The 20,412-nt window shown below is 62.1% G+C and overlaps 1 protein-coding gene across 8 annotated transcripts in view; it reads left to right on the forward strand.

Moving 5' to 3' along the window:
• Positions 1-20,412, forward strand: part of KIF1A (kinesin family member 1A) — a 100,536-nt gene that overhangs the window by 54,543 nt on the left and 25,581 nt on the right. For 4 of the 8 annotated variants that reach the window (XM_046644733.1, XM_046644734.1, XM_046644735.1 and 1 more), the window contains 13 exons: positions 122-194; positions 381-474; positions 1,564-1,712; positions 2,092-2,270; positions 4,085-4,222; positions 5,004-5,267; positions 12,190-12,308; positions 14,655-14,740; positions 15,957-16,095; positions 16,317-16,488; positions 16,635-16,725; positions 18,151-18,269; positions 19,272-19,327. In XM_046644733.1, coding sequence (XP_046500689.1) covers positions 122-194; positions 381-474; positions 1,564-1,712; positions 2,092-2,270; positions 4,085-4,222; positions 5,004-5,267; positions 12,190-12,308; positions 14,655-14,740; positions 15,957-16,095; positions 16,317-16,488; positions 16,635-16,725; positions 18,151-18,269; positions 19,272-19,327 — 1,679 coding nt within the window. The remainder of the gene's footprint in view (positions 1-121; positions 195-380; positions 475-1,563; positions 1,713-2,091; positions 2,271-4,084; positions 4,223-5,003; positions 5,268-12,189; positions 12,309-14,654; positions 14,741-15,956; positions 16,096-16,316; positions 16,489-16,634; positions 16,726-18,150; positions 18,270-19,271; positions 19,328-20,412) is intronic. The other 4 variants (XM_046644737.1, XM_046644739.1, XM_046644738.1 and 1 more) reach the window with 1 other exon arrangement.

Below are 20,412 nucleotides of genomic sequence, written 5' to 3' on the forward strand. Positions count from 1 at the left end.
GGGCTGCCATGCCCATCCCCGCTGTGCTCTTCCCTGCAGCACCACCCCTGCCACACCCCCCCCCACCCGCTTGTCCCCGCCCACTTGTACCCGCGGTGCTCACCTGCACCCCTTCTTGCAGGCTTCAGGAGCTGGAGGACCAGTACCGCCGGGAGCGGGAGGAAGCCACCTACCTGCTAGAGCAGCAGAGGCTGGTGAGGCTGCCCCGCTTCCAGGACACCACCTGGCGCTCGGGGGTCTGGGGCCCCAGTGGTCACTCTGCTGGGGTTGCGTCCAGGGGCACCAGGCAGACCCTGGGTCCCACAGCACGAGAGGCCCCAGTGGGAGGGCTGCGGAGGGGCCTGGTCTGCACTGGAGCCACAATCTCGCTTCTGCACCAGGACTACGAGAGCAAGCTGGAGGCCCTGCAGAAGCAGATGGACTCCCGGTACTACCCAGAGGTGAACGAGGAGGAGGAGGAACCGGAGGATGAAGGTGAGGGGTGCTCGTAGGTGTGGAGGTGGGCGGGGCCTGGCCCTCGGCCTGGGGAAGGGTCCTAGAGAATAGGCAGCCCCAGGCCGCTCCCTGGAAGTCAGCAGGTCAGCACTGGGGTCCCTGGCCTATCCCTCAGGGAGAGGCCTCCTTGTCCCCGGGAGGCACCTGAGGAGGCAGGATTTGGGGGAGGTTGTGCTGCAGCAGGAAAGCACCTACACACATGCATGGATATGAGTGTGCTCACACATGTGGGTTCTGGTGGGAGCGGCCTGGACGATGGGGAGGACGATGCTGGCAAGGGCTCACATGCTGACGTCCTGCATCTGCTCACCCCTGTCCTGCCCGTGGGAAGCTAGTGCTCCCCCACCCCAGACAAGCTCACTCTGCTCCTCACCTCAGGAGCCCCTTCTGAGCACTGGCTTGGGCAGCCCACCAGCTGACTGGCTGACATTATGCTCCAGGCAGGGCAGGCGGGTGGAGTTGGACACAGGGTTCACGTCCAGCTTGGCCTCTGCGCAGCTGGTCAGCACCTTTGTGCTGATGTGACCTGGGCCTCCCCTTGTCTGGACTCATCCACCCAACAAGGCTCCTTCCTGCGGGGTGGGGGTGCTGGACGGCAGGGGTTATGGGGAGGAGGGCCGAGCCGGGGAACGTGGACAGGCCCTTCCTGATGTCCTTGCTCGTCTTTCCCCCACAGGCCTAGTGGACAGAGGGCATGTGAGCTGGGAGAGGGTGTGTGGGTCAGCCACAGTCTGCCCTCCTGCCTCCTCTCCCTGGGGTCCTGGCCCCCACTGCTGCCCTCACATGGCCATGGCCGTGTGGCTGTCATTGGTACTGCCCCCATGAGCCCATGCTGAGCTTCAGCCAAATCTCAGGACGCCCAGGCCTGGGGAACTGATGGCCTCTTTGTGGCTCCCGGAGCCTTTTCGTGCGGCTCCCTGTGCCACATCTTTCCACCAGTTTCCTTCTTCCTGAGCGCCCAGGACAGTTAGTGTGAAATTGGGGACCCAAGCACAGAGCCCCCAGCCCAGGCCCAGAGTGGGGGGGTCGTGGCATTTCCAGGATGACGGTGTGTACCTCTCCCCACAGTCCAGTGGACGGAGAGGGAGTGTGAGCTGGCAATGTGGGCCTTCCGGAAGTGGAAGTGGTATCAGTTCACGTCCCTGCGGGACCTGCTGTGGGGCAACGCCATCTTCCTCAAGGAGGCCAATGCCATCAGTGTCGAGCTCAAGAAGAAGGTGGGCTCCCACCCCAGTGCACACTGCCCACTGGCCACCCACCTTGGAGGGAGGGCATCACACTGTCCTAGTGACAGCTGGGATTCAGTGCTCAGCTCCTCTGCCTCCTGGGGTGGGCAGAGGAGGCCTGTCGCCGGAGCCCCTAGAAGGATGGGCAATTCGAGGGAGGCCCTGGGACTGACCGAGGTGGACGTGCGTCCTCGCTGCTCAGCGGGCAGGCTGGTGAGCAGATTTAACTTCCTCTCCAGCCGCTGGTCAAAGGTTCTGGTGAACGGTTATGGGGTGTAGCTGAGATCTCTGGGAGGTGGGAAGGAAGCCTTCTCAGGGCCTTGCTCCCACCCAGCACGGGGCTGATGGGGTACTTTTCCGCCTGTCACAGGTCCAGTTCCAGTTTGTCCTCCTCACGGACACACTCTACTCCCCACTGCCACCGGACCTGCTGCCCCCGGAGGCCGCCAAAGACCGTGAGACGCGCCCCTTCCCCCGCACTATCGTGGCCGTGGAGGTCCAGGACCAAAAGAACGGGGCCACCCACTACTGGACGCTGGAGAAACTCAGGTGTGGTGGGGAGTGGGCACCTGAGGTGGCAGCAGGGACGGGGTTTCACCATGGGCCCTGGGCCGAGGGCACAGAAATGAAGGTGGCCCAGGTTTCATGCTCTGCACGTATCAATGCAGCTATTTCTCCTGCTCTCATTTCTTTCAAAAATCGGAAGAGAGAAGTGACTAAAATCCAGCCTTATTATAGAATCTGTATTCTCCTTCTGCCAATGCAGGGGTAAAGTTTAACATGTTTAATGTGTTTTCATGGAGGAAGGGGCAGGTGAGGACGGTGGGGGGCCATGGCACCAGCAGGGCCAGCAGAGCATGCGGGCCGGGAAGGCAGGGTGCCACCAGAGCCCGTGGAGCTGAAGCTGGAGCTGGGGCCAGAGCCGGGCCAGAGCTGGGGCTGGAGGAGCTCAGTGAGGCAGGGAGGGAGCTCCTCCCCCTTAGAGCTGTAGCCAAGCCTGGAGGAAGGGGGCGTGGGGGTGGCCAGGCTGGGGCGACAGGGCAACCAGGGGTGGCAGCTGTCCCTGTGAGAAGTCTCTTTCCTACAGCTCTACCTCCACAGTCCCCACTCGATTACTCTGATGTGTGCCCGGCACTTAACTTATCAAGGTGACCGAGCGACAACACAGACTGGCCAATGCCATTGAAGAAAATTTCAGTGTTGCTCACAGTTCCCCTAGAAATGAGAGGCAGACACGCACACGGGGCCACGGGGAGGCACGGGGCCATCAGAGGGAGGCAGGAGCTGAGGGAAGGCCTCGGCATGGCCTCTGTTGAGGTTTTCCTGGGCGGGGCGGGGCAGGGTGGACACCTAGGCCTGGCTAGTTCGAATAATCCTGATGGCCTTTGGGGCACAGGGGCTGCCCCCAGTTGCCTGGAACCTGGCCCTGAGGTCACTTAGGGGGAAGTACTGGCTGGGTGTGGGTCAGGTGGGGGGCTGGGGGGTGGTCTGAATGTGAAAGATGGGCCCACCTGCCCATTGTTTACTGTCTCTAGGAATCGCTCCCTGGGAGGCGTGGTCCCTCCCCAGCCAGCAAGGCCCCCAAAGATGTCAAAACGTCATAAAATAGAGAGAACAAAAAATGTAATCAATACACAGTCACAGACTCACACTGCCCTCACACACTCACACACTCACGCTCACTCACACGTACATAGGTAGACACGTGCACTGGCATATGCATTCATGCAAGCACACACACACACTCACACTTACTGCCCCTCCCCATCCTCTGGGGGGGCTACAGTTTGACTTTTAGGAGGAGAGTTCTCTGCTGTTCATGTGGCTCATGTGGCCCCTGAGCCCTGGAGCAAAATGATTACGTTTCCTTTCTTCCACAACTTGCTTTTCTTGGGGATAATAATTTTAAAAGTATTCCATATCCCATCCCTGTTTTCTGTATCCCATCACCGACTTGCCCTTCATTCCTTGAGCTTTTCGGGCTCTGACACAATTCCCCCATCCTGAGCTTCCCCCCACTGGCTCTGGGTGGGGTTCTCTCTCCCCTTCTCCGCCCGCCTCTCTGGCTTCCGCGAGCCCTGAGGCTGGTTCCTGGCCCGTCCTGCCTCCTTAAATCACTTTGTCGTCACTTGGCCAAGTGGGGAGGAATTAGTGGAGAACTCACATGTTTAGCTGGAAGCCCCTTGCTCATGGTTGACTGATTTCAAAGCGCCTGGAGGGTCTGTCAGCAAACCAGCTTGAGCCTTGGGTGACCCTAAGCAGGACGCTGTGGCCAGCGCTGGGCCGAGCCCGCTGTCCCCAGGTGGAGGTGTGCAACGCCCACCGCTCTGCCTGGGCCCACGCTGATCTCCGCGCCCCTGCAGGCAGCGCCTGGACCTGATGCGGGAGATGTACGACCGGGCGGCCGAGGTGCCCTCCAGCGTCATTGAGGACTGTGACAACGTGGTGACCGGCGGAGACCCCTTCTACGACCGTTTCCCCTGGTTCCGGCTGGTGGGCAGGTGGGCGCCTCCCTCCCTCCCTGGGCTGAGAGAGAGAGAGAAAGCAGTGGGGACAGGGAGTGGGCCTCCCCCCCAGGCCGGGACCCCCACCTGGGCCCTGGCCTTGACCTGTGGAGGGAGCCAGTGAGATGCCCTTTCCTGTCCTGACCCCCCCCCAACACTTGTCCTTCCTGGGCTGGGGTCCCTGCAGCCACTTTTCTCCACATACCAGCAGGCCCTGTTATTTCAGGGGACCAGGGAGGGGGTCTTGGCATTGCCACCCACGCCTGCTGCAGGGCTGTGGCCACTAGGTCACACATGTCCTCGTGTGTGAATGTGTGAGGCTTGGGCAGCCTTTCCGGGTCACCTGATGGCTGTGGGGATGCGAGTGGGGAGGCAGGGCCACGTCACCCAAGAACCTCAGAGTCCCATGCCTCCTTTCCTTGGTGTCCCCATCTGGGGTCTGCACCCAGCCCCTGTACCCCATGGGACATGGTGTTCTGAGGCCTCAACACGGCCAAGCCCATGTGGTCCTCGCCTGACCTCGGCCACACCTGGCCAGGATCATGCCAGCCAGTGCCTTCCGGAATCTTCTGGAGCCTTCCACTGACCACACATGCACTTTCTTTCCAAGCCTGGGGATGGGGTGCATTTTTGGTTCTCTTGTCTTTTAAAGCAGCATTCTTGATGGCCTGTGTGTTTGGTTTTGGTTTTAAACAGAACCCCCGCCCCGCCCCCGCCCTTGTCCATCCCTGCCAGTAGCTGGTGTTAACTTCTCTCTGTCTTGTCGTACTAACCTCAGTTCAGTCATCTCTGGCTGCAACAGCTACCCTCTTCTCAACACATGCATGAGCGAGCGCATGGCTGCTCTCACCCCCTCCCCCACCTTCTCGAGCCCCGACTCCGACGCCACCGAGCCTGCCGAGGAGCAGAGCGTGGGGGAGGAGGAGGAGGAGGAGGAGGAGGAGGAGGAGGACCTGGAGGACGACGTCTTTCCGGAGCACGCGCTGTGCGACGGCCGGGACCCGTTTTACGACCGGCCCCCCCTGTTCAGTTTAGTAGGAAGGTTGGTGAGGTCGAGGACAGCATGCTGGGAAGGAACCAGCTCTTTTGCACAGGAGCACTGCTGCGGGCACGATTTGACCGCCGGCAGGGTGTGACCCCCGGCGTGCGGGGCAGCTCCCCAGAACCCCGGGGCCGAGGCAGGCTGAGGGGCTGGCCTCCCTGAGGAGAGGGTGTGAGGGATCACGAAGGCTCCTGACCATCCTGGATATGGGCGTCCGGCCCAGCAGGGGCGAGTCGGGGTCCCAGTATGGAAGAGGCAGTGCACCCTGGAGCGTGGTCACCCGGCTCCGTGCAGGTGGAACTGTTCTGCAGAGAGGCGCTAGAACCCTGAGAAGTGGCCACTGGGACCCCAAGAAGAGTCCTTGTGCGGGGCCTGCGGGGGACATCTGGAAAGGTCCCATCGTCCTGGAAATCAGGTCATCCCAGCCCAGGCGGCTTCCCCACCCTCCACTGTTTTCCAAGAGTTGGAGGCTCCCGGTCTGCTCTCAGTGCTAGAGGAGGTCATCCCGGAGGGAGGGCAGGGAGGAAGGGCTGGTGCTCCAGCAGTGGAAGGGCCTCCCTCTGAAGCCGTGGGGCCCAGGCTGACCCCGCCTCTCTCTGAGCCTGTCTCTGTCTAAAGGTGAGGATGCTTCCGTCCCTCCTGAGCTCCCAGGCTGTCATGGTGAGAGACAGGGGCATGTGGCTCCGTGCCTTCACTGGAAGTGCCCTCTGCAGAGAGGAGCGGTTATTATGTTTTTTAGAGGGATAAGAGAGGCCAAGGTCAGAAGGTGGAGCGGAGGCCGTGGGGAAGCCCAGATCCTGGGAGCAGGGACCCTGCCCTGCAGGCATATTGGGCAAATACAGCTGCCATTCACATTTTTTATTTTCATGGAATGGAAGCAAGACAGGTGAAGGAAAGTTCTAGAAACGTAGCTGTAGCAATAGGACATTCGGTTCATGAAACAGCTGAATTTATGTATTTTACGTATATAAAAAGGTGTAAGATAGTTTTAATGGTAACCTTTTTTGGAATTTGAGATTGCTTCCTTGGCCTAGGCCGATGGAAGTTTTTGGAAGCTTCGATCTTGGAGCACCAGTACTGAAAGCTGGAGACCGAGGCTGGCCCCCAGATAATGGGGCTCATTTACACTGGGAGCCCATGGGTGCAGATGATGGAGAAAAAGCCCCATCAGTTCCTCTCGGAAGGAAGCAGGCTCCCAAGGGCACGTGTCATCTGATTAGTTTTCCATGGGTGCGATATGCTGGCCTCCTGGATAAAAACATGTGGCTCTCTCCCTCTGAGACGTCCCGGGTGTAGGCGTCCGGCTCTGCTGAGCCCGAGAGGGAGGTGTTACCCCAGGGGCAGCTCCACACAGACCTCTCAGAATGCCCCAGGCCACTAGGGCCAGGCCCGCTGGCCTGCTGGGCCCAGGAGTCGCTCTGGCGTCAGGTAGGCCTGGGGTCAGGGCGCAGGGGAGCGAGGACACCGGGAGAAACGGGGTGTGGGCTCTCGCAGTCTCAGCCAGAAAGAGCTGGGTCCTTCCGACACTTTCCCCCCTCTGTGGATCTGAGATGTTACACAACCACCAAACCAAACCCAAGTCATCCGTGAGAGGCCAGCCCCCCGTACGGCGGGCGGTCTGTGAAGGGCTTCCTTTGGAAACGTCCTGATCTTTTTGGTTTGGCGAGAATTGGCTTCTCCCGCGCAGCAGCTGTGCAGGCCCGGCCCCGAGAAGGACCCTGTCTTTGGTTCCCTTTTATCCTTCTGGTAGCTGCTGGCTCTCTCTCCAAAGCTTAAGCGAAATTGGGGCGCCCACTCTTGTCTCCCTTCGGAAAGGCTTTCCTGGCCCCAGCATGCGTCTCTGCACCTCACCAATCTCGTGGTTAGCGCTGCCTCCTCCCCTCCCGCCACACTCAGCCCTGGCTCTGCTGTGTCTGCCGCCTCCTCTCTCTCGGGTGGGTTTCAGCCTGCTTCAAGGTGCGTGCGCCTCTGCCAACAAAGCCCCCCTGGCATGGGCCTCCCACGCCCTGGCCCGGGGCTCCTCACCCAAGTCCAGGGTCAGCCCCCCAGGGGGCCTCTGGGAGTCTGGGGGGCCGGGTGAATTGGGGAGGTGGGATGGGCTGACCCAGGCAGAGGAAGTGGGCCTGGGGGCTCTGGTTTCCCCTGACAATTCTCCCTGCCTGGACTACTGCTTTCAGAAGGTGGATAGGCAGGGGAGCTGCAGAGAGGAAGGCGAGGGCTGACTTCTTGGGTTGGAGGGTCCCAGGAAAAGGGGGACTGGGCGAGGGAAAGGAGGTGACTGCCCAAGGAAGTGTCCAGAACTCTGGGTGGAAAGTGCTGACCTGTTACGCGTCCACTATGTGCCACCTGGGCTGGTGAGGCCGACCCCTCAGCTCCCAGCTGATTGCCCTCTACGTGCCGGACCACACAGCCTGAATCTTTGCCAATGAGGCTGCGAGCCACTCTGTGTGCGGTGGCCGGCAATGCCCTCTGGGCGGGGCTGGGGCTGTTCTGGCCCCTATGGTGGTGGGTGCTGATGTCAGGTCATTTCTGTTACCTGGGGGGCAGTGAGAGGGAGGCACAGCCTCTGCACTGTGGGCCCCGTCGCCTCATGTCCCAAGTGCTGTTGGCTAGGGTGGGCTCTGCGTGGGGGGTGGGGTCTTCCAACCCTGGCTCGCAGCCCCTCAAGTCTGGTGCTGCCACCAGGGTCAGTGGCTGCTGGGCCCCAGAGGCCCCTTCTGGCTGAATGCACCTGTCACTGTCACCAAGTGCACTCGGATTAGGGGCGGCCCAGAGGAGAGAGGAGCCATGGGGAGGAGCCAGCATCTGGTGCCAGATGCTCCTTATTCTTAGAGCATCTGGGTCCAGAGCTGCAGCTAGATCATTGGATCCCACCAGGAGCTCAGGATGAGCATGAGAATTTGCAGTTGCCCACAGCTGTGTTATGAAGTTCAGAGAAGACAGGGGAGGGTTTGGCAATGGACCCCAGGAGTCTTTTTCATTGTATAACCCTGACCTCCAAACAGGGGGTCCCTCGAGGCCCCACCCCTGGGGCCCCGGCTCTGGGGACATCTAGGCTGCATCTTGTCTGCGGGGATGAGCTTGGGCATGGCAGCTTTCAATGCCACATGAGTCTAGGTTTTCCTTCCCCTCTACATGAGGAAGTCCCAAAAGATCATAAAAGAATTGATCTACTTGATTAACTAGCTGTGTTAACTAAGTGGGTAGGCCATGGAGCATGGTGTCTACACCACTGAGAGCTGGATAGAACCCAGCCTGTAGATCCCAGCTCAAGCTTTAGCTGCCAGCCCCCAGCCCCTTCCTTAACGTCTTTGTGCCTCAGTTTCTTCATCTGTGAAGTGGGGTACTAACGCCAGATTCCATCAGCTCTAACACACCGTCTTAGATCTCAGACACCCGTATTTTGTGCACCCCCGAGAAAGAAAGATGCAGCCAGTTGAACTAAGATATGCTGTTGATTAGGACAGCCCGAGTTTCAGAATTGAGATGTGAAATGCGTGGGTGGGCATCTTAAAGTGACGAGATGTGGGCGCACCTGCCGCCCAGGTGTTGGAAGAGCATATGTTTTGGTGCTGGCCCCTGGTGAGCTCAGAGGGACAGGCTTCTGTGATTTCTTCCTGGACTGCCAATGGGATGACTGGGCCTTGGGGACACGAAGGGCCCAGCCCCCATCCTATTTGTGGGAACCTTGAGTCTGTGAAATGCTGCAGGTTCCTGAGCTAATGGGTTGGCAACATAGCAGAACGTGTCCACGCTGGGACACCACAGTCGGTTTCGAGCAGGCATTGTCAAGCAGTGAAGCCCTGGGGAGAGAGCCAGGATGGGGTCCGCCTGCTGCAGCCTTGCCTTGTGACCTGTGCCCTGCCCTCTGCCTTAGTTTACCTCTCTGTGTAGTGCCTCCATTTCCGTCTGGCCTGGTCTCTGTGGAGCCTGGGGTGGAAAATTGGCAAGTGGGTGGGAGTGGACCCTATGAGCTCAGAAAGGGGGAGGGGTAACCTCAGGTCCCTTCAGGTGTGGTCCTGGGGAGCTCAGCAGTTTGTGGGTCGCCTCTAGGGTGCTGTGAGTGGTGGTCTAGGTGGCCCCATAGCCCAGGGCTTTGCTTGTTCAAAGCCAGCCCCTGTGGAATTGCCCCCTAAGCCTTCCAGGAAGGCAGCCCTGGGCTGGCGGGGAGCTTTGAGGTGGCCCTGATCCTGGCTGGCCCTTAACCTCTCCTTCCTGGATGCAGTAGTGATTAAGGACCCTTGTGCCTGTCACCGTGTCCTCACCTGGCCCACAATGGGAGGTGTTCCCGCCCTCCCCAGGGGTCCTCCTGTGGTTCCCTGCAGAGTGTAGGTGTGGGTGGGCAGGCTGTGGTGCCTCCGTCTGTGCCTGGGGCCCCCGGGAGCTCCTCGGTGCCTCTCTGCCTCCCAACAGCCCAGGGAAGAAGCCCTGCCCCGTGAGGTGGGGTGGGGGCTGCAGGGCGAGGCGCTGACTTGAGGACACCGCAGCTTGGGGCTGTCCTCCCTGGTCCCTTTAGCTCTGTCTAGCATGGTGGGATGGCTGGATGGGGACGCAGCTGAGGAGGGCAGAGCAGGATCCGCGCCTTTTCCCGAAGCCCGAGTCCTGAGCTCCCTCCACTTCCCCTCTGGATCTCACGGCGTTGCTTACCGTGGCAGCCCCCCTCACTCACCCCTAATTTCAGGCAAAGGCCCTTGGCCAGGAGCCCAAGTGCCTGGAGAGGGAAGGCCACCACTGTGCTCCCCATCCTGAGGCAGCTGCCTGTCCCTGGCTGCTGGGTGCCCTCTGTGACTACAGCAAGGGGCTTCCCCTCCCTGGGCCTCAGTTTCCTCTTGTGACGAGGGCCAGGCTGGCTTCTGCTAGTGGCTTCCCCCCCTCACCTTGGTGGGTGGTTGGAGCAGCGGAGCCCTTCCAGTCAGGAGAGATGGCCCCTTCTCTGGGGCATCCTCAGAGGGGGTGCTGTGTGGGGCAGAGAGGGGCTCCAGGGAGCCATCGGGGGCTTCCTCTGCTCCAGGAGGGTGGCCAAGGGAGATGCTCAGGACCCCTTGAGGCAGCGTACTGTGTCCCTGACCAAGACCTGTCTTGGCCTAGGGGGCTCAGCCGCCAGCACGGGCAGTGGTGGGAGCGTGGAGCATCCCAGGGACCGACTGGAGGCCCACGTGGCCAGAACCGGGGTTGGTCAGTGGGGCTGGGGATGAGGCAGGGGCTTGGATGTCACCGAGGGTGTGGGGGTCTGATCAGCGTCCCAAGTCCCTTCTGGCTGCTGTGGGGCTGTGGGGAAAGCAGGAGGGTGACTGGTGGTGGTGGACCGGCCGAGGGGACTTCAGAGAGACTGAGGTAGAACCGAAGGACTTGAAAGATGGTGCTTGGGTTTCTGACCTTCTGCTGGGAGAGGGCCAGTGGGATTGTGGGTGGGGGCAAAATCAGGAGCCCACCTAAGAGGAGGTGCTAGGGGCTAGAATCGGGGGCATCTGGAGTGGGGTGCCCTCCTGGAGCTCCCAGTGTGGGGCGAGGACCGCGGCTCAGCCTGGGTGGTATCTGACCTGACCTTGGAGCAAGCTGAGCACAGGGCAGGGGGTGCCTCGCCTCCCAGCGTCTCCTGGCTCCACCCTCAGCCACAAACCTGGGCACCAGCACCCACCCGGCCAGCCGACTTCCACCTTCCCTTGTCCCATCTCACCCCTGCAGCGTGCTGCTGCTCTCACCTCTGACCACCCCCTTCATCCCACCTTCCTGGCTAAGGCCCTGGGGCTCCCTCACCCCACCTCCTGCATACTTCCCACCCTCCCATAGCCAAATCCTGCCCATCCCTCCCCAAGCTGTGTCCTCACCCTGGGACTCCCACCCACCAGATCCCCTGGGAGCCCAGCGCTGTTGACGTCTGTGCCTCTGGGCTGGAGCAGGAGCCACCAGTCGCTGCCTGGAGGGGAGGGCAGCAGGGGAGGCACGTCCTGCACTGACATCTGGGTGGAGCTGCAGGTCCTCACCACAATGGGTCCTTCCTGTGCCAGGGTGCCCCACCTGAGGAGGGTGCCCCATCCCACCAGTGTTGCCCTGAACAGTGGGGGAGTTTTACTCCACATCAGCCCACCCCCCTGGCTGGGCAGCACAGTGTTCCGGGGTCCTGTCTGTTCTCCTGGCTGCCGTGGGACCCCTGCACATTGGCCAGCTCAGGTGGTGAGGCAGCCACCTGGGTGACGTGGCCTCTGCCCAGGCTGCCCTGGCACCAACTGGGTGCATAGCTGAGCTGCGTGGGAAAGGGAGGGCTCTGGACGCTCTGTGGGTAGCTGCCCCGGACACGCCAGGCAGCGCCGTGGGATCAGGGGGTGTCCTCAGGGCTCCGCTGCGCTGGCCCTTCCTGGGCACTGGGCTGGGGGTGGTACCCCGTCTCGGATGATGTCGCAGAGCTCCCACCCGCCGTGTTTCTGGAGGGGGCTGGGAAGGAATCATGAGCCGCATTCCCGCCATCCGAGCCCCTCGGTGGGGCCCGGGAGCATTAGGGGCCACTGGGGAATGGGCGGGAGGTAGGGGGACCATGTGGGGCATTAATAACAGTGTCAGGGTCATAGCTCAGCGTGTCCAGGTCCCCAAGTCCTCCTCCTCCTTGAAGCAGGCTGAAACCTTCCTTCCTCAGCTGTTCTCTTCTCAGACAGCGGGTACGGCCCATGGGCTTTGCCCTGTGCCCAGCCCCACTCACCACTTCACGCCCTCCTCCTCCTCTGTCCTTCCTCCTCCTCCTGTCTCCTCTGAGCACCTCGCCCGTGGTCCTCTCCCCTCCCTGCCTGCCCGCCGCCCCAGCTGCTTGCTGCCCTGGCTGCCCAGCGCTTCACTCTGCTTTGCAGTGTTGTGTCGTGAGCCAGCCGTGACCCCGCCATCCACAGCACATGCTGGGGTGGCCTTGACCTCGACCTCTGCTTCCCCCCAGGGCCTTCGTGTACCTGAGCAACCTGCTGTACCCCGTGCCCCTGGTGCACCGCGTGGCCATCGTCAGCGAGAAGGGCGAGGTGAAGGGCTTCCTCCGCGTGGCTGTCCAGGCCATCTCAGGTACGTGCAGGGCAGCCCCGGGGCTTGCTCTCTCCCTTCACAGATGGAGGCCCTGGTGGGGAGGCCTCTGCGGGCATCACACAGCAGTCAGCATGCGGCCAATCTCACCCAGGCCCCGGGCCTCCTGTTTCTCCATCTCTCCCCCCAGCTAGCGTCTAGGCTGCTGACCCCCAGGTGGGGTCCGAGGGGGAAGCTCCTTTTGCCCTGCTCTTGGTTCTGGTCTCCTGGACTCTCCCGGGTCAGCTGAGGCCCTCTGGGCTGTGCAGGCTGAGCCCAGGGCTGTCAGAGCCTGCTCTGGCTCAGGGGCCTCCTCCGTCCCACTAGGCAGCCCCAGGTCTCTGAGGCCACCTGGCTCCCCGCCCCAGCCTGGTGTGGAGTGGCGCTCTCTCCTAGCTCACCCCTCCACCGTCGTCTCTCAGCCCTTGGCTCCCAACCCCTGCCCACAGCGCCCTTGGGGCCTCTCTCCCGACTCTCCAGCACGCCCCTCCTTCAGAACCCTCGGCCTCTTGGGCCCAGAGGCTGCGGACCATCCCTCCACACGTGGACGTGGAGATTCAAGCCCCCTCGCTGCAGAGGTGTCACCCTCTCACTGCTCGGTCACCGTCCAGCCCCGTCCCACCAGCTGGGCTCCCAGGACGGGCCAGCCGCAGGATGCCTTTGATCCTGGGTTTGCTCCCCTGTAAATGGCACCCCATTTGAAGCTTCTTAGATAGGAATGTTGAAAGATCATTCCAGAACACAGATGTGAGCATGCTTGGCCAACTGGGAAGCTGCAGACCAGAGGGCCTGGTGCTCTTGTGGTAATGGCCAGTACTCCCTTCTCTGCCCTCACCCCCTCTGGCACCCCCCCGCCCCCCTCCACAGACTCACTCTCCTTCCTCTTCATGGCCTTGGCAAGCTGGGCACCTTGGGGAGAGAATGAGGCAGATGGACAGACAAGACAGAGAGAGAGCTTGGGCCGCAGAGTGACCCCTGGCCTAGATAGGGCTGGCTGAGAGTGTGAGCAATGCAGATGGCCTGTACCCTGACTCAAGGGGTCTCTGGTCTCCCTCCTGGGGGTCTCAGCCCCTCGCTGCCCCAACAGCTTGGCCCCCTTAGGTGGTTTTTGTTCCACTCTCGGGACCTATTGCCAAATTCCCACTAGCCCCTAATTTCCAGGTGTTCTTTGTAGCACCTTGCAGCCATGTCACCGTGGTGCTGAGATTCCTTGGGACCCTGGAGTGGGGAGTGAGGGGGCACTAGGGAAGGCCCAGCCAACAAGGACGCTGGGAATCTCTCGTGCCAGCCTCGTCCCTCAGGGGGGATGCTGTCCCTGCCATCTCAGGGGGAACTTTGTCCCCCTGGGCTTTTCCTTGGCCCTTCCTGCCCAGCTCAGCTCCAGGTGAGTGGGCTCAGCCCCAGGTGGACACAGCCTATATTTGGGCCACACCTGACAAGCCCAGTCTGGTGGCTGTGGCGGAGGAGAAGGAACTTTAAAAAGCCACGGAACCCTGCTTCTGTGGTCACAGAAGTCGCACCTGCCCCCGCCCCCCCGTGGCAGAGGTCAGCTTGTCCGGTCTCTCAGCACCAAGCACTGCTGTGCCCAGGCCTTGGGTGATGGCAGGTCAGAGCAACAGGCCCTCGGACAGCCAGGGTGGAGAGCACGGTGGTGTTAGCGCTCTCATAGGCCCCAGAACAGAGGGTCGGAGACCCTGGGAGTCTGCAAGGGCTCCTCCAGAGTGGCTGGAGTTGGCGGTCAAGGAGGCCAGCAGAAGCCAGATTTGGGGGGCCTTTAGGCAAACAGCAAAAGGGTTTGGTTTTTGTCCCAAACATAGTGGGAAACCACTGTGAAGCATGGAGCGCTGTGTCCGCATGGGTGACGGTGGTGGCTTGGAAGGGTGGTGTAGGACAGGTGTCATTCCAAAGGTGACACCAGCAGGGTGTGGTGGGGCGGGCTCTGCTCCGTGAGGTGGAGGGAGGAGTCAGGAGGATCCGGGTTCTGCTGGAGCATCTGAGTCTTGGGGAGGGGCGGAGTGGGGATCAGGACTCGGAGAGAGGGGCAGGGGTCCTAAGTTTGGTTTTGAAAATGTGGAGTTCGTGGCCCCTGCCAGAGCAGGCTGTGCTGAGGACATGGCCATGTGCTGAGGACTCTGGGCCCTGGGGCAGCCCAGGCTGGTGGTGATTGTGCCCCAGGTGGTGACCTGGTTGTTCCAGAGCCTCTGATGGCAGCATCAGGGATCCCCTCATGTGGGTCAGAGCCCCACCTGGTTCCCGTGCCCTCCCCTCACCTGGCAGCTCAGGCTGGCTCTGCCACACCCACCGGGGGAACTAGATGGGCCCTGACCATCTGCTCTGTTCCTGTTTCAGCTGATGAAGAGGCCCCTGATTATGGCTCTGGCGTCCGCCAGTCTGGAACTGCCAAAATCTCTTTTGACGACCAGCATTTCGAAAAGGTACCATGCAAGGGTCTGCACACGGTGGGGCTGTGGTGCAGCCATACATTTTCAACCCACACGCCTGCAACCCAGCCCGAGGGGCCAGCTAGACAGAGGGGTCCCATGTGCCCTGGGCCTGCCCCGTGGGCCCTGGGTCCTCCTGGGTTCTTTCCTGTCTTCCCAAGCCCCAAGCCTCATGGCTGTCCCTCATCCCTCATTATCTGACTTGCCCTGACCCACTGGGTCCATCCATCTCCCCACCACAGCCTCTCCTGGCCTTGTACCTGCTTTCCCCACCTGGCCCTCCGCTGCAGCCAGGGGCACAGAGCAGGTGCGCACCATGAATTCTGGAACAGACACCAAGATGCCTCTGCCCTGCCCGGTTCCCCTTCTCTCTCGGGCTCGCTCCCCTAGGGGTCCTCACAGGACACTGCGTTTCCACCACTGCCCTTGCCCCACCCCCGACATCCCAATGGGACCCATGAAGGGCCCCGGGGAGGCCCCTCCCCGCAGTCCCAGCAGCAAGTGCTGCAGTGGCCCTGCTTCGGTGCCGAAAGTCGAGGTGCTGCCCGCCTCGGTCCTCGCACGAAGAGACAGTACACTCCTCCCAGGCTCCCCCTTCTGCTCTCAGGCAAGAGGGTGGAGAAGGAAGGTCCCACTCAGGGCCCCCAGGCCAGGGGCTCCTTCTCTCTCCTTCTTGGAGTCTTTCCTAACTCACCCCCACCCAGCCACCTGCCGCTCTGAACCCCAGTGCTCCCGACGCCTTGGGCTGAGGGCGGTGTGTCTGCCCCTAACACTGTCCCTCTCTGAGAGGGGGTCGTCTGCTGGGAATGCAGAGGAGGGGCGAAGGGCATTGGACGGAGAGTGCAGGGTACACGGAGGGAGGCTGTGTGGGCACCTGTGATGGGGTACATGGCGAGGGCCCCGAGATTCAAGCAGACAGTTTACCTGTGTCTGGCCCACAAGGAGGAGCTGAGGGAGGGGTCCTGGCTGGGGGTTTGTGGGGCAGAACTGAAGACCAGAGAGACCTTTTCCCATCTTTTCCACCGTGGAGTCAACAGAGGCCATGACAGCATGGGAAACTGAGGCTGAGGGAGGTGGGTGCCCATCCATGCCAAGACAGTCTGGAATGCAGGTCCCCGAAGCCTCGGCCCTGGCTCTGGGGTCGTCCATGGGGCTGTATTGGTCCCATCCCTGGCCGGCTCTCTCTGACTCATCCCCTCGTCCTGCATAGTTCCAGTCCGAGTCCTGCCCCGTGGTGGGGATGTCCCGCTCCGGGACCTCCCAGGAAGAGCTCCGCATTGTGGAAGGCCAGGGCCAGGGTGCGGACGCAGGGCCCTCGGCCGACGAGGTCAACAACAACACCTGCTCAGGTAGGTCCCAGGGCTGCCCAGGGCGTGGGCACTGGGACACGGCCCCCCACCCCACTGTAGTCTGGAGGTCCCGCCACCTCTTAGCCTGGCACAGCAGGGAAGGACCAGGCCTCTCCCTGCTCCTGGGGTCCAGAGGGAGGCCACCTGACCCCACGCCTGACCCCGGACTCTAGTCCCCCTTGGGGGGTCCCGTCATGTTGCTCTGCCCTTGCTCCCAGCAGCTGTGCCCCCGGAAGGCCTCCTCCTAGACAGCCCTGAGAAAGCTGCCCTGGATGGGCCCCTGGACGCCGCCCTGGACCACCTCCGCCTGGGCAGCACCTTCACTTTCCGCGTGACCGTCCTGCAGGCGTCCAGCATCTCTGCCGAATATGCCGACATCTTCTGCCAGTTTAAGTGAGCTTGGCGCCCCAGGCTGGGCCTCATGGAGGTGGGGGTCTCTTAGCAAGGCACAGGCTGTGTTGGGGGCCACACACTCCTGGCCATCCTTGCGAGGACGCTGGTCCCCTGCGCCCGGTCAAGTATCTCCTCCTGCTTTTCAGCTTCATCCATCGCCATGACGAGGCCTTCTCTACGGAGCCCCTGAAGAACACAGGAAGGGGCCCCCCACTCGGCTTCTACCACGTCCAAAACGTACGTCCTCAGAACCCCCATGTCCCCATCCCACTGGTTGGCCCCTTGCGGGGTCTCTGGTTTATGCCGCCTCCCTGAAACTGGACTGAGCTTTGCTCATTCTCTCCTTCCTCCTCCTCTCTCTTCTGAGCACCCACCGTTTGCCGTGTGCTGCCCGGGCATGAGGACATGGGGCCCTCGGACACCGGGTGGGGTGTGTGGGCTATTGCTAGGTCGCGGGGGCCTTGGTGGGTTTAAGACTAAGGGCGGGGGCAGGTAAGAGCTCCCCGCAGCGAGCCTGGGCAGACAGCGGTCGTGTCTGGGGTGGCCAGAGTTTGTGCAGAGGCTGGGGTGCCAGCCAGGCGGTCCTGGCCTGGTCTTGGGAAGACGTGGAGGTAGGGCATGTGGTGAGGCCTGGGCATAATCGGGAGAGTTCAGGAAAGCTCCCACAGTGGAGTGTCTCCAGCCAGGCTGTCAGGAGAGCAGGCAGCTTTCCAGGTGAGGCAGGAGAATGGCTAAACAGGCCACGGGGGAGGGAGGTGCTTCACTCGAGATAATGGAAGCTGCCAGGTAGAGAGGCCTCAGGCCAGGGAATGTGACCTTGACCCTGAGCAGCCAGGCTGGGGGGTGTGCAGCCAGCAGTCACAGAGCCCATGCTCCGAAGGGGCCTGAGCCGGCAGCCCGTCCTGACCCTCCGGGGAGGAGGAGCGCGCAGTGGTTTCTAAGCCAGAGAATGAGGCCAGGTCTGAAAGTGTGTACTCTTGCGCCTACGTGTCCTGGGGCTTCGAGAGCAAAGCCCCCTACTCTGGGTGGTTTCAACAACAGAGCGTTACCGCCTCTCATTCTGGAGGCTGGAAGCCCAGATCAAGGTGTGGGCAGGGTGGTTCCTTCTGAGCATCTATCCCAGGCCCCTCTCCCTGTGTCCTCGCTTGGGCTTCCCTCCATGCCTGTCTCTGTGTCCCGCCTCCCAATTTCATAAGGACACTGGTCATATTGCCTTAGGACCCACCCTCAGGCCCTCATTCTAACTCGAAGACCTTGGTAAAGTCCCGTCTCTAAATTCAGGATCCTGGGGTTAGGGTTTCAATGCATGAAGTGGGGGAGACACAGTTTAACCCACAGCCCTTGGTGAGTGGGCGAGGGCCCAAGAAGGCTCAGACCTGTGGCCCCCAGCCCCATCAGTCCTGGGAGAGAACCAAGGGCTGCCCACCCGGTGGTCTGTCCTTAGGGCATGTGACGGAGGCAAGGCATGCCTGGAAGGACCTAGGCGAGGAGCACTGCCCTGCGTGGACACAGGCTGGGCTGGGGGTGGGGGGTTGGGTGTGGGTTCTCCGATCTGGGCCCCGGCATGCTCGGTGGAGGCCGGGCGCTTACCTCTGTGACTCTCCTTCCCCCGCTTGACCGTGGCGTGGCCGTGCCCTCCCGCCTGCCCACCTCACCCCCCAGATCGCAGTGGAGGTGACCAGGTCCTTCGTCGAGTACATCAAGAGCCAGCCCATCGTGTTCGAGGTCTTCGGCCACTACCAGCAGCACCCGTTCCCGCCCCTCTGCAAGGACGTGCTCAGGTCAGCGGCCCCGGGGCTGCCGGCCCCAAAAGCCCCTTCCCAGAGCTTCTCATCCAGCCCACCTGCTGCCCTCCCGGCCGGTGCAGCCGACCCTCCTCCGGGCGGGCCGGGTCTGGTGGCTGCAGACCCGTGTGCCTCCTGACGCCCACCTCCGCTGTCTGTGGGGTGGCCGGTTCCCCGAGGTTGGCAGGACCCCAAGCTGGTCATAGCCTTCCCCTCAAGACTGAGGAGGGAGTTTCTCAAAGAGCATCGCTGTCAGAACCTTGACCTCTGCTGGGAGTAGGTAGGGTCCTGGGGCTGGGCTGGAGGATGGCCAGGGGTGGCCCACGGGGGAACCGCCGAGAGCTCCGCCCAAGGGGCCCAGCTGTTCATCTCCTGGAGTCCTGAACCCCCCCAGACTGAAGGAGGGAACATTCGTCCACCTCCCTCAGTCCATGTGGCCTGCCAGGGGGCAATGAGGGTGGGTCGGGGTGTCCCTTTTATGACCAGGCCGAGCCCTCCTGGCCCCCTCCCCACCCGGAGTGTGAACGGCAGATAGGCCTCAGGGGGCTGTGGGACCTGCTGTTGCCATCTCACCTCCCGTCTCAGCTGTCAGGTGGGACCCAGAGCTAAGTGAGGCGTCCGGGGTGTTGGAGAAAGAGAAGGGCCATGAGAGGTGCTGGTTTGGGGGCATTGGGCCCTAGGAGTCTCCTGTCCTTGGGAGTGCCGAAGGCGGCTCCGTCCTGGAAGCCCCAGGACTGTGAATCAGAGCTTGACCTCACTTCGGCCCTTATGGCCTCGTGGGGCCTCCCAAGTGGGCTCTGGGGGTCCTGAGGGGACCCTGGCTGGTGGAGGGCCTCTCCCAGGCCCTGTGGGAGGGAGGGAGGACAGCAGGCACGGGCCTGGGGTCAGCCATGTGCTGACCTCCCTCCGCCAGCCCCTGCCCCAGCTCCCTGCTCCCGCTTAGGCGCCTGCAGACACCATCTACCCTGTTGCCTCATGCTGGCGCATCTTTCTCCGCAGCCCCCTGAGGCCCTCGCGACGCCATTTCCCCCGGGTCATGCCTCTGTCCAAGCCAGGTAGGTGGGGCTGTCCCGAGTCCACCCGTGAGGGAGTGAGGTCCCAGTCCTCAGATGGGTCTGTGCTCTCTCAGGCTCTCTGGGGCCACCCTGCACCTGCTGGGCCTCGTGAGGTCCCTGTGGAGTAAGGGGCTCCCTCCTGGAGCAGGAGGCCCGGGGTGAAGGCACAAGGACACCTTGATGTCCTTTCCCCCTGGGCACACACAGAGCTCCAGGGTGATGGTCAGGTGGTGCCTGCCCTGTGCCCACATCGAGTTTCCTGGAGCAGACAACAGAGGTGTGGGAGCTGGGGTGAGGGGGTTGGGGGCTTCGGCAAGGCCCTAGGGTCGTCTGAGCTGAACCTCGAGGAATGGACAAGGTTTGGGGGTGAAAGGCAATGCAGGAAGCTCGTTGATGGGGAGCCGAGGCCAGAGGTGTCAGTGAGGGTGTAGGATCCGCTGGAGGAAGAGCATTTGGAGTCCTCACCTGGAACCCGAGACCCTGCCTGCGGGAGCAGGTGGGCCGTGGAAGAGCTCTGGAGATTTTAGTTAAAAGAGGGTGTAGGTGCTGTCAGGACAGAAGCTGAAGCCCAGGGACCGGGTCAGTGGGAGGTTGGAGAGAGTTGGTGCCGGGCTGGGCGGTGCAACCAAGGCCCCTCACAGCCCAGGAACCCACCTTGAGTTCCTGGGGGGCCGTCGTCCCTGGCGCCGGTGCCCTGGAGGGTGGGGCCTGTGCCGGGGCTGCATCCGGGGCTGTGCACACGGTGACCCGCACACGCCCGCCCTGCTTGGGGGAGAAGATTTAGCCCCCGCCTTCTGAATCCCCAGAAGCTGGAGTTCTGCAGACTGAGGGTCCCTCGGGAGGACACCCTCCAGCTCCCCCAGGCCTGCCCACTCATTTGTTGATGTTAATTCTGGCATCTGTGGGGGTCTTGTGCTTGGCCACGTGTGTTTCCTGGGCTATTCAGTGTTCCTTGCAGCCTCACGGGAGACGCTTAAATCCATATTTATAGGGGAAGCAGTGGGGCTCAGATGGGACTTGATACAAGAGTGGCCTTTGTGATGGGGCCTGGAGGCGTGGGCTGGACAGAGGTGGATGAGGGGCAC

This window comes from Equus quagga, chromosome 17 (assembly GCF_021613505.1).
Source record: "Equus quagga isolate Etosha38 chromosome 17, UCLA_HA_Equagga_1.0, whole genome shotgun sequence".
NCBI classification, from domain to species: Eukaryota; Metazoa; Chordata; class Mammalia; order Perissodactyla; family Equidae; genus Equus; species Equus quagga.